This window comes from Astatotilapia calliptera, chromosome 15 (genome assembly GCF_900246225.1).
Source record: "Astatotilapia calliptera chromosome 15, fAstCal1.2, whole genome shotgun sequence".
In the NCBI taxonomy this organism is placed as follows: Eukaryota; Metazoa; Chordata; class Actinopteri; order Cichliformes; family Cichlidae; genus Astatotilapia; species Astatotilapia calliptera.
In genome coordinates this window covers 16,069,381-16,082,918 of record NC_039316.1, presented here as the reverse complement: position 1 = coordinate 16,082,918, position 13,538 = coordinate 16,069,381, and the positions used below count along the sequence as shown (strand labels likewise).

Genomic DNA, 13,538 nt, shown 5'->3' with positions numbered 1-13,538 from the left:
CAGGGTGAGCAGCCTCAGAGTCCTTAGCTAAAGCTTCTTTCACTTCAGCCTCTGCCAAAGATATCAAGAGAGAAACAACTCAAGCACTGAATCCTGATGACTTTGTGTCTCAAGTATAAGATGGGCCATCACTGAGGCTGGTACTCCAGACTGGGGGCTGAGAATCAGGCTAATCACAAAAAATAAATAAATAAAGGAAACACATTCCCTGAAGTCTGATATACGCATCCTGTCAAAAGGACAGATGAAGATTATCTCATGGGCTAAGGGAAAGCATATATTTAAAAACAACAACCGGGAACTGAGAAAACATAAAAAAGATACAGATAAAGACTGTTTTTTTTTTGTTTTTTTTTAATTTAAGATGTTTTAAATAAGTTATTCAATTTTCAACAGCCTCAATTAGCTGACAGAAATGTGCACATTTGTTTGGATAGAATTAATGGTCTAAATTCTAAAACCATTCAAGTGAAAACTCATATCCACCCATCTACAGCATAGCTACTCAGGAGAGGCAGTGGGATGAGAAACATGGCAGTGAGGGCATACCTGCTTCTTTTTTGCGATAGTTATAATAATAATAAAAGTTGTGTGTATATCAAAATCAGCAGGATGATGAAGTATGAATTTTTGCTTCACATTTTACTTCTCTGATTTTGTCCTTTCTGTAATTATTAGTTACTTGTGCCCAATTATCTGCTAACATGCTGTATTTTTTTTTATTTTTTTTATTTTAGATTAAATGACATTTGCTGCTTAATTTCACACTTGGCTCAAAATTGACATCTTATAAAGGAATATGACACATAATACAAATGATTTACTGAAAATGTAATTCAGCGTTTTCTACACAGATGTTAGTTTGTAAGATTTCATGTGTATTTGGAATTTTTTTTAATGTTTATTTTTGTACCCAACTGAGAAAACAACGTAATCTGTGATCAGTTTACTAGCAGACAACGTGCTCTCTATTATTTTAAAAGTCCGATCACTGCTGGCAAACCAACCTTGGCCCTTCCCTCCTGTGTTTTACCTACAGACTGGCTCACTGGCCAGGTTGAACTCAATATTAATTAGTTGCTTCTCCAGAGAGGCTTCTGTCACACAGTTGGATGCACTCCAACTCCACTCTCTTGCACTGCAAATGGCCTTGCTCTGCTTTGGAGATCTGCTGTGAAATTTACTGCGGATGCAGAGCAGAACAAGGACCACTATAATCTCGTATAGTTCCGTGACAAATTCCACACATACAGTAAGTATCTGAATTTTGAAAACACTGATAGGTACATATGTAATCTATTCACATCTTACTCATGTTTTTTTTTCCTCCCCCCACTTATGTTGGTTAATATCATGTGATCAGTGGTGTGAGTAAGATAGGCACAGCTACACAAATCTGACTTCAAATCTGAATTCTGACTCCATGAATAACTGGGCTGTAGTGACCAAAATTCCCAGTGATAAGATACGGTTAGCTATCACTGTTGCCAAACTTTTGCATCTACACTTCCTGTGTTTCATGTCCTGAGGGTTTCACAATCAGACTCTGCCATCTTTCAACCAAATACCCTCTTTGTCCACAGCATCATGCGGGGAGGACATGTAAGGACAGTCAGGAACAGCTTTTCATTGTATCAGAAGCAGACAAATGACAGAAACCAACAAGCTCACTCAAGTTTTTTGTTTCCAGTCTTTCATCTGCAGGAGGATAATGAAGAAGTGGTGTGTGAGTGAACAGATATAGCAATGTGTGTCTGGGAAAATGCCACAGCCCTCCCCTGTGTATTATGAGAAAATTCCACGGTAGCTCAGAGGAAAAAGACCAAACAAAACACTGGGAACATGATGTGTTTGTACAGCCAATAATATGAGAAGCAAGAAGCATGTCGAGCATGGAACAAACAATACACCTGTCTGCCTTCACTAGTAGGCTCTGATGTTGGCAATATAAGTGCTGTTACTGCAACTAAATATGGTTAATTCAGCTCTATCTATATCAGTTTATAATCACTACATTGCTATAGTTGGATAAAAATGTTATTAAATATACTTTTTCTATGCTACTTTTTGCATAATATTAAGAATTTGTTACATTTTAACTCTAAATTTTGCACAATTATAATATGTTCATAAGCACCTTGGTGGGGTTGCTGACCTTGTGTCCTGATTTTCATTACTTTTTGACAGTTGTTGCTAAGATTTGTGAGGCGGCTGGGTAGTGCATCGTTTAACACACTCTCCCTTAGCTTGGCGTGTCCTTCTACAGTGCAAACATATTATTGTTGGGTTGAACTGGTTGGGAACTTGTTGGGTCTAAACTGGTCATAGGTGTGGATTTAAGTACAAATGGGAGTGGAATTGTGACCTGGCCAGTTACCCGCCTCTCACCAAATGTCAGCCAGGATTGGCTCCAGCTCCCTGTGAGCTTAGCTGGATGAGTGGTTAAGAAAATAGATGGACCTTTAATTAGTGACTTCTAACCACTGTGACCTTAGAATTGATGCTTTTGTTTTAAAAAAATATAGTTTTTTTACCCAGTGACTTAATCTTAGTTTTGTTACTGTTAACACTGATGCAATTACCATTAATAAAACAGATATTTTCTTTTAGGAATTTTCTAGGTCTTTTATAATAAGGAAAAAAACCTGCATACTGCATATTGACTTTTATATATGTTGATCTTTTTATAGCTCCTGTCAGGTAAACTCTTTTTACTATATTAATAACGAGTCAAGCAATGATTGTGTCTTTAGGCTACCAGAGTTTGACAGTAACCCCCCTCAAAAAGAAAAAAAAAAAAGAAAAACCCAAAACAAAATTAGCATCATTTGCAGAGATGCCACTGTTTGAAAGGCTTTGATGTGTCACACTGTTTTATATTTACAATATCTGCTGAACAGGTACTGATACAATCTTAATGAAATGCAAACACTGGCTGCTGTTTCTGGCTCTCAAACAGAGAGATCAGCCATGTGCATTATAGTTTTGTTTTTCATGACTTAACCAAACCTTTTCAGTAGTATTTAGAGCCAACTGCTACATATACAACATGAATTAGAGATGGAAAGTGCTTTCTATCAAGGGATTCAAGTTAGCAGATTCCAGTGGAAAGACCAGGCTTGTGGCTCAAACTGTGACACTGAAGCACAATGCCGAACCCCACAATGGAAGAGGGGAAACTAGCCATAGGAGGGGGAACTCTAGCAATAATCCCCACATTAGTGGAGCAAATGATACAACTTCTCAGCAACTATTGTTCAATGAGTTCCAGCTTTGTTCATTTAAGTATACATACCACTGTGATCTAAAGGAAGCAACATCAAGCCATGACATGCAGAGCAATGGGATGTATTTAGGGAGTCCAGAGCAACCTGTCCTGCAGGCACAGTTTCCAACAACAGAGGTGATGCAGTAAACGTGATTTTCGAGCCCCTGAAAGGAATTTAGGGGAGAGGTTCTTGTGCTACTCTTTCATGAATTAAATGCCATTCCTGGGTCACTGAGCTTTAGTGAGGTCCACTGTGGCTTAATCATTATAATGGAGAGCAAAGATTAAGCCGAAAAAATCAATTTAGAGGATTGATCTAAAATCCTAACAGGCTGCCGTTAAGGCTAAAAATGACCTCATCTAATAATCACGTAATAATCACTTTTATAAAATGTTTGTCTTCTCACTTGCTGAGGGCGGTTTGGGAAGCTTGTTGTGGGTGGATGTGGAAAGATTTATAAGCCTTTCTTCACTTGACTCACCTGCGTTGTAGAACCTGTCCAGCACGGCGGTCTCCCCGAAATCCAGTTTACCAAAGTTCACTGTCTCTAGCTTGCTGCCCACAGACTCGCAAGCGTCCTTCAGACACTGCAGGGCCATGCTCTCATGATTATTCTGTTGGCTGGCCTCTCCGTTCACCACATAGGCCACTGTCACCGGCCTGCTTTTGCAAGACTTTCCGGTGGACAGCAACCCTCCGGTGTCCAAAGGGCAGCTCCCGGAGATCGGGCTAAGTCCCCCACCTCCAGCCCCGGAATCATGCCAAAAAGTCCCGGCTGCGGGGATTCCACAGGCACCACCACCACCACTGCTGTTGACGCTTGTATTTTCCCCGCTGAGGTTCTCTCTGCCGGGGCCAGCACCAAAGGAAGGTACCGCTAAAGAGATCCCGTCCTGGTCTTGATTCATCTTTCTTCAAGTGTCTTTTTAAAGTGGGGATTTCGATGAGTGGCTTCTCCACCAGTCCTCCATGGAGAGCCAGCGTTACGCACGGCGGTTACCCATGGAGCCTCTGCAAAGGCACGACGTGCAACTCTGCTCCTTCCACACAGGTAAACAGTCTGTTAGGAGCAGAGGTGCAGCTTCACATCATGCTGCATGACTGCCATTGATTGCACGCTTGCAAAACACGCGAATAGGGGCTGCAGGTGGACCGAAGTCACGACGATATCCGAAGAGAAAACACAGGAGGAAAAGCCACCAAATCCGCGCATTCCGTCTCAGCCGTCGTAACAAATTCACATACTTCTCAAAGTTGAGCAACACAGCCACTGTTAGTGCAGCAACGCCCACGGGATCCACAAATGTCACACAGAGTCCAACTTAAGCTCACTTTAAATCCTCCGATCAGCGCAACGTCTTCTCAGCGCTGAAAAGAGAAAGCACACCGCGCACGCAGTCAAGGTGCCTTCATGTGTAGACAGACCCTGCCCAGTTTCCACTGTTATCTTCGAGGCCAGACTCACGCTCTGGGCGGAGAGACGATACTCGGAGCCTGGGTTAGTGGGGCGGGGACAAGATGACCATATGTGGAGTTGTGTACTTCAGAAAGGGAGGAGTCCCTTCGAAAAACAAAAAACAAAAAACAAACAAAACCGCCCAAACGTCTCTGTGAGTCATCTGGAGCGAAGGTAAAAATGAATAGGTGATTAATTTATCAGCTTTTCCCGAAAATGATGAACATGGGGAATTAGAGATCGCAATCTAGAACAAAAACACCCATTTAGGACACCAATCTCCGTAATGACTACATTGTTTTTGTCGGAGCTGTGAGTTGGAAGTATTTCATAATCCTGCAAACTAATTGCGTCGGTTTTGCACATTAATCTTCTGACCCACATGGATTAGGCCCCACGGTGAAAAAGTGGCTGTGAAACAGGTAAAAGTCTGAGCACATGACCACGTGACTTTGTAATTCCTCTGGACAAACGCTAGAAGTGACTATTATTAGTAGTGATTGAATTAGTCTACAATGAAACTATCCGGGTGGGTGGTCTGCTGTTCAGACGTGGAAGTGTCATCCATTTATGTTTCAAGGAGGCCCTCTTGTGGTAAGCACTTGATATTACAGTACATGTGAATACATATGAATAGTCTGCATTTTATACTTGTGCCATAAAATATTTTTTATTCTTTATTAACAAATATATAGCAGATATTTATGACCTCTAGAAAGAGAAAGTGCATTATTTTTTCAGTACTAAATTAGTCAAGAAAGACTTATGTTATGTTGACAGATGAAGTAAGCAGGAGTCTCTGTGGACTATTATGTCTTATAACCTGTAAGAAGTAGGTGGAAGAGATCCTAGAGAGTTGGAGGTATGTTTTGAAGAGAAGAGGAATGAAAATCAGGAGAAGCAAGACAGATTACATGTGTGTGAATGAGAGGGAGACAAGTGTAGCAGTCAAGATGTAAAGTAAGGTGAAGGAGGATGATTTTAAATACCTTGGATTGAGGGTTGGTGTGACACGAAAGGGTTGGTAGTGATAGAGTGAAATGGAGGGAGATGATAACTGTGGTAACTCCTGAAGGCAGCAGCTGAAAGAAGTTGAATAAGATGCTGAAATCAATGATGACCCCAAACAAAATTTGTTTGTCAGAACACGAGGTACAAATATGAACATACAGTATTTATACGTATGTGACAAAGGGTTAACAAATACACAAAACATAGCCATTGCTTTTAAAAAAGGAAAGAGCATACTTATCTTGGGTGAAATTCGTCTACACTTTATTTGAACACATGAATTTCCTGCAGGGCTATTTCAAGGTGAGACGAGTCCTAAATCACTGAGCTTTAATGATTTTTATTTTAACATTTTATCACTGAAGAAGGGGCAAATGTAGCACCATAACAAGGATATTATTAGAGGAGTGAAGGCAGACATGAAAAAGGCTCCCAGTGGAAATATTCAGTGCTGTTACGAAAAGTAAAAGAAGATAAGGGGAAAGAGCCGCAGTGAATCCTTTTTTTTTTTTTTTTTTGCCATTGTGCTCTTGTTTTGCCTATAGGCTGTTGTAGCTTTAGCACACCATAAATGACAGGAAAAAAAGTCCAGAAAGGAACAGTAATTGTAGTTTTACAATTACACACTTTGACTGTCAATTGACGGCAACATTTCTGCATTTAAAACAATACAAATTCTGCTATTATAACTTTTAGAGCTGCTGTGACTAATTAAATACCGCCAGAAAAGGCACCGAGCTCTCTGCTGCTCAGGGCAAACAGGTTACATTACATTGTTAGTCTTCAGGGAAGAGTCTGTTTAAATGACGGTAAACAAAAAAACAAACAAAAACAAACCAAAAAAGTGTACTTTTCCTTTTCTGCCACTAGATGTCTCACATTGACCGTGGTTGAAGTTTCACTCAGCAGGGTTTTAGTGACAATGCTGCCAAACCAAACACATCCACGGGGCTGTGTGATTTCTTTAAACACATCTGTCTGCTCTTCATCGTTTAGCTGGGGGCGAATTACAGATCACACCAGCCATTTATCCATCACCGCGTCTCTCAGTCACACTGGAATCAAATGGAATGAATGTCGAGGTTACATCACTGAGGCAAATTACACACAATTGAATGCAGTGAAAATGTATTTTTTATTGAATTAGTTCTTGTTTGTATACCTCTTCCACCTCCTACCGATGAATTCACATAAAGCTACATACTTCACTGATAATTTTAAGTACATGTTGTCTAATAAAACATAAAACAAACGCTTGCAGATAGATGTCAGCCTTTATCTCATTAATAAAAAAATAGACTAAAATAGCAAAAAAAACACTGCAAAAGAAAAACTACGTATGCTTTTTTCTAAACAATGACAACTAAGCTGAAATTAGCAAGTCCATTCTGGAAAAGGACTTGATACCCAGCAGTCATACAATGCAATAATTTCTGTAGGACCTATCTTCAACATAGAGCTAATGTAATGTGCCACTATGCTAAATGTCTCCTATCATATGAAAGAATTAAAACTAATTATTACACATTCATAAAGAATTTTTAGCTCACACTGGTGAAGGTAATTGCTTTTTCCATATTGCCTGTAGTCTTCAATCATGTATTATATAGTTTGTAAAAAGGATGATGAGTAACTTACCATTAAACAACATTTGAGACAGCTGATTTTATACCCTGTCTCACCTTTATTACCTTTATTTAACCAGGAAGATTCATTGAAATGTAGAGAGATCAAAGTCAAAGTACTCAAGTTATTTAGTTATCCAAAATTAGAATTTGCTGGGAGTAAATTGACATTATGCCTTTTATCACATGGATATTCTAGGTACCTCTGAATTAGCTTAATTTATCTGATAAAATTTGGTTTGAAGTCTTGTTATCTGTTTAAAATGTAATTTCTTGAATCAATAAACACAACTTAGTAAATGTTAATAGTTAAGAGTTGCAATATGTCCTTCAAAGAAACATTTGTGTTATCCACTCAGCTGTGACAGACAGTAGGGTTTCCCTGGCAACACAATACAACAAGCCCTGCAGCTGTCATCATATACCAATTTCATTTTTTGCTATACGGTTAAATTCTGATTGGCTTAAGAAAACATGTGACATCACGTGTTTCCAACACAACCATTCCCACCTTAGATCTGTGAGAAGTGACAGACCAAAAATATAAATACACGAAGCTCTCACCAGAAATAATCCTACAAAAGTGTATTTTCATCTAAGGCAAAGTGAAGTTGATTGATTAGATTTTAAAGGCCTTTAACTACTGAGAAGTGAAGTAGTTGACTTATAGCCTATATTTTATATAATATATTTGACTTGAGTCAAGCTGAAGAGAAAGTTTCCCTTTAAGAGCTTTTAAAAAGGATTTTATGGCTACTTGAAGACCCACAAACATCTTATCACTTTACAGCATTTGGCTTTATCAGCAAACAGAATAACGCTGTCTTGTGAAGATGTTCTTGCTTTTGGCTTTATTTTGCCTTCTATGAGCTCTGGAGTGAAATATGTTTCTCTTAAGCTCTTACATGTTACACTAAGATGACATCGTCTTTCTGCTGTTTGGTGAGAGCCAGTCCAACACCACCTTCGCACAGAAAATGGGAAGCTCCTAATATATAAATAATAACATGTACAATATACAGTGATTATTAAGGGTGAAAGCTGGAACCTGGGAAACTTGTGCTTTTTTTTTCGTCAGTGTTGGTGTCCATCCAGTAGTTATGGGAAAAACATTGCAATAATTCAGTTATGGGTGGATGCAGATCTATCTATCTATCTATCTATCTATCTATCTATCTATCTATCTATCTATCTATCTATCTATCTATCTATCTATCTATCTATCTATCTATCTATCTATCTATCTATCTATCTATCTATCTATCTATCTATCTATCTATCTATCTATCTATCTATCTATCAAATGGAACCCATTCGATTCTGTTTGCTTTCATTATTTTCTATCCGTCTTCTCAAAATTTTGGCTGATTCTTAAAAGACAGAGCTGGCCAGCACCAGTATCAGCATAAGGACCAGCTCCTGTTGATGGAAATGAGGTATTCGGGGCTCTTTAACATGTTTCAGGATACAGGGATGTAAAAGGTTGTAAATATATTCAATAAAACCAAAATCTTGTCAAAAACCTAATCAGTTTTGAGCCTGCACCTTTGGTAACGTGTGGCACTCAATGTTGTTTCAAAAACTTGAGTTGGAGTACTTGTTGGGCAAGTCCTGGTTATATAACCAATCATAATGCAATGATTAAAGCAGCTTCTTGATTCTGTGCAGGGATGCAAAAGCACTTTAGGGGTGTGTCAGTATGCTGTGACATCAGTAGATATAGTCAGAGGTGCAACCAGAGAGTGCAGTAAAACAATGTTTTCAACCTAGTATTAAGTCACTCTTAAATTAGGAGTTGCCAGATAAAAATGCACATAATGACCTTTCTTATAAATGTCAAGTTACATTTGTGATTGCCATAGGGCTGTGCTATTTCTCAGCATGGAAAATGTTTCAGAATGCATGCAACATCTAATTAAGTGTAAATACGTTCATATATTATAGTGGAACAAGAATCAAACAACATACAGTGTGGCGTAATGAGTGAAGTTTGTAAGGATGAGAGTGTAGTTAACCATCAATAGGGTGTCCGCGCTGCGCCCTGCAAATAAAGCTTTTCATTCTGCTCTGCCACAGACCATGAAATAGTCACTCAGCTCTGAAATAGAGAGAATCACTCACATGGAGAAACAGCGAGAAGTTTGGTTAGTTCTGCAGTGCAGGTAGGAGATAGATACTTGGAGGCACAGACTTATTGCAGCCCTCCATAGATATCTGCCAAAGTCTACACAAACATTAGAGGGAAACGGGGAAACAAAATTACAGAAATCTGCTAAGTTTGACAAATGGTTGGCTCCGCTTTGCCACTAGCTATTAGCCGGCAATGATTAATAAGTGAGAAAATAATTGCACTTCATTGAGATTGATGACGCCCCATTTAACCTCCCCACTCATCCTGGCTGCGCCACAGAGCACCGAGATGAGCCTCGGACACACTGCTGCTCTGCCGGCCTCATTGGTATCAAACACACACACACATAGGTACACACACAGGGACTGTAATGATCCTATGGGGCATTTTTAGGAGCCTTGTGGCGCTCTGATCATAAGTTCATTGTTAATAAGTGAAAAACAATGATCTCAGCTCTAGGAGGCCTCTGGGAAGCGCTCACTTCACCAATATAGAAGCATTTAAGTCAAACACCGTGGGGAATTAATGACAGCGGAGTCACCATTAACTGCTATGCTAACGAGTTTGTGAGCTTTGGCCCTCTTGTTAGATGCGTCTTTCTTGTGCGTGCGCGCGCGTGTTTGCTTGTCTACTCGTTGGAGCGCTTGTACTGGAGAATCTTGTCGATCTGAAATGTACACGGTGAATTCGTTTGAATGTGATTTTCGGCGGTTTTAAATGCAAACAAAGCGGCGGCGATCAGACAAGGCACTAGGAGTGCCGCTACGCCTTATCCTCTCAGTCTGTAAAGAGACATGGCCAAGGTTATTAAAGAAGGATGTAGCAGAGCAAGATGGCCGCTGTTGTGACCAGAGGCGGTGTGGAGAGATAAATGGTTGACCCAGCCTGGTGTCAGGTTAGGATTGATGCCACTATCAGCCCCACTGCTTTCCCAATGATTTTCTCAAATCTCTGATAGAGTGTGTTATCTAGTTACTGGCATGAGGGCAACGGCCTGCAGGCACAGAGAAGGTCAATCTATGAGGACAATCTTTGTTGGACTAAATGAGAAAAAAGACCTCACAAAAAAGAATAAAAAGCAGCTGCTAGGTCTCTGGGATAAGATAAGCCAAATTACTTCTCTTTAGTAGAATTGGCCTGAGGCAAAACATCAAAAAAAAAAAAAGAAGAAGAAGAAGAAAAAAATTAAGTGAGGCTGGTGTGCTCTCTAACTTTAGTGTTGTAGATTTCACCTGGAACCTCGGCTTCCTTGAACTAATTTTGATTCAGCGGCAGCAGCACCTTGAGGAATGGCCCGGCCAGTTTGTATTTGTCTGCTGGTTAATCTGCATTCAACAAATAAATCTCCTAAACAGGAATATCCAGAATATATTACACCAGTCAGCAGTATAAACTGGCTTGCAGACCATCAAACTTCTCCATAATCTCACTCAATCAACCCGCTTGCTCTTTGTTTTTTTCAGATCTGGGCAAAAGGGTTTGACTAATAGGTTGTAATTTACCGGCTGAGGTCTTGATCAATAATTCTATGTCAATAATGATGGAGAGGTCTGGGCGAGGGGAAATGATTCCACTCATTGTCTGAGAAAAATGAAGGCCTGGACATCACCTCAGGCTTCGGGCAGATGTCCACAGGTTCTCTGCAGCTATGACGGTTGAGTCAATGAGTGAAAAGACAAATAACACACATGGACACACACATACACACACAAGTTTTCATCGTAGTGTGCAAGATCAAAACTTTAAAACACACAATTACACACACATATTTCTCTAATGGATATACTTTTCACTACGATTTTTTTAGTCAATGGGCCTTTCTCGTGACAATCTCATTTTGAAAGCAGTCTTCTGACAGAAATATTGACCGAACGACTATAAATGGAGGGAACAATCTGCTTCTTTATTATCCAGAAAATTGCTAAAATGGTTTCAAGGAAATAAATAGCCCATCTTGATTCCTTTCTGATGTGGTTTGAAAATATAGTTTGTCTTATCTGCATGTATACTGCACATAAAACAAAAATAACCAAGCCAGATGTATCTGTGTATCATAGATTTGTAATTACTACTAAAAACAGACATTAACTGTGATTATTTTCAAGGTTTTCTAGTGGATTATGTGTTAAAGTCCCAATTTTCCATAGAGCATTACAGGGCTGTTAAATGGTGAGAGATATAGTGCACTTTTTGGATAGGTTACCAATCTGCTCCAAACTGTAAGGTTGCTATAGTGAAGCATGAGGGTGGTAGCATCATGTTACGGGATGCTTTTTAGCATGTATGGGCATGACGCTAACACAAACAGCTACATTTCTGTTTGTTCCTGAGCCAAAGACCAGACTTAAACACCAATATGAAGATACCTGAAGACATTTCACAAACTGGGAAATCTGCCTGAAAGAATATGATAAACCAGGTGTGTAAATGTTTTCGAAACATAACATAACATTACTCTCATAACTCTCTTTCTGTTAACTTTCTCCCCAACTTCCCTTTGTTTCTTTTTCTCTTTTCTGTGCCCTGGTCTTGTCCATTGTGGTTTTAATAATGCAAAATAAAAAATCCTAATAATGCTTTTATTTGATTTGTAATTATATTTTCTTTTATGTGTTCATTTGTCATTTGTTAGTTTTGGACAAAGTAAGCTGAATTATTTTTTTGCATTGGGTTGTTGTCTTAAAACCTTTGGGGGCATCATCATTAAATAACCTGGATCTTGCATCTTACATTTGTTCTGTGGTTCCATGTTTTACAGTCTTAGTAATAAAATATTAGTGAGACTTCCTGTGGCGAGGAATCCAGTATGTAGTTACAATCTTGATAAAAATCTTCTCAAGCTGCTGCAAGTCAGGGTCTAATGCCTTCATCTGTCAGTCAAAGATAAACGTTCTTGACTCCAACCGACATGAGAGTTCAGGGAGTTTCTGAAAGCAGTCTAAATATTTTGAGACAAGCTTTTATTGCAACACAAGACACAACAGACCCAGAGCTCAGACTGCGGGCAGCATAGTAAGAGGAAACAAATGATCTCATATTCATTCAATTAAAACAGTGGCGCTCAATGTGATCGAGGAAGCTTTCACTTAACCTTTATTTCAAAACAATTCATTTCTTGTGATACGAATGTTACAAGTTAAATGTAAGGTGCTCACTGAAAACTAAGCTAAAAAATAAGATGATGATACGTGGGTAAATAACACAGCAGGAATAGCCCCCCAAAATCTAAAGCAATAAAATTAACTCTCAAGACAGTGCACAACTGGAGGGGAAAGCAATTCATGGCTCTTCATTGGCTTGGTATTGCAGGAAGGTGAGTCTTCATGAATTTTGCCTCCTAGCAAATACTAAAAAATGCCAAAAAGCTGCAGTATGGTGGGACACTTACAACATGCTAATCGCAGGAAAAGACCTAGATGAGAAACAAATATTACTTAAGAAAAATAGCCTGGGAAGAAAGATAAACCTGAAAATGTACATGTGATATGGAAATAATAAAATGTAGACTCACACAACTTAAAAAAGGTTTATTTGAGGTTACTGTGAAAAGAGCTCTTTTAGAAGTACTTTAGAAAACTCTCCCAAAATACCATAGCCTATATATCTCACTACCCTACAAGTAGAAGTAGGAAGAAGTAGGAATCATCCTTTTCCTTTCATAGTGGAAAGCTGTTTGTAGTTTCAGCAATTAACTACAAAAGAGTAACTAAACTAATTAAATTCCTACACAAATACCAATGGAACTGAAGCTCTTGCATGATAATGCTAAATGTAGTTAAACTACTTGTTTAATTTCACGTAGCTGACTACCTGACTACCCTTCAAACAGTGTAAGAAAGTTAGAAGGTCTAGAAAGACTTTTATTTTGAAGACACAGTACACAACTGCTAAATGCATATCCATAAGGTCTTTGTAAGCCACTTTAACAAAATATTTGGAGTATTTCTGACACTTTCCACTGCAGTTTCTAACAGAAGCATGCACTCAATCCACCCAAAGTAAACAGGATTGTATGCTATTTCTTCTCAAATTTTATTTAAATTTCC

General features: G+C 39.0%; 1 protein-coding gene across 1 annotated transcript in view; it reads right to left on the bottom strand.

The window, feature by feature from the left end:
• Window positions 1-4,725, bottom strand: part of map3k5 (mitogen-activated protein kinase kinase kinase 5) — an 88,142-nt gene extending 83,417 nt beyond the window's left edge. Inside the window, exon 1 of the mRNA XM_026143641.1 lies at window positions 3,751-4,725. Coding sequence (XP_025999426.1) covers window positions 3,751-4,177 — 427 coding nt within the window. The 5' untranslated portion in view covers window positions 4,178-4,725. The remainder of the gene's footprint in view (window positions 1-3,750) is intronic.
• Between the last annotated feature and the right edge of the window lie 8,813 nt (window positions 4,726-13,538).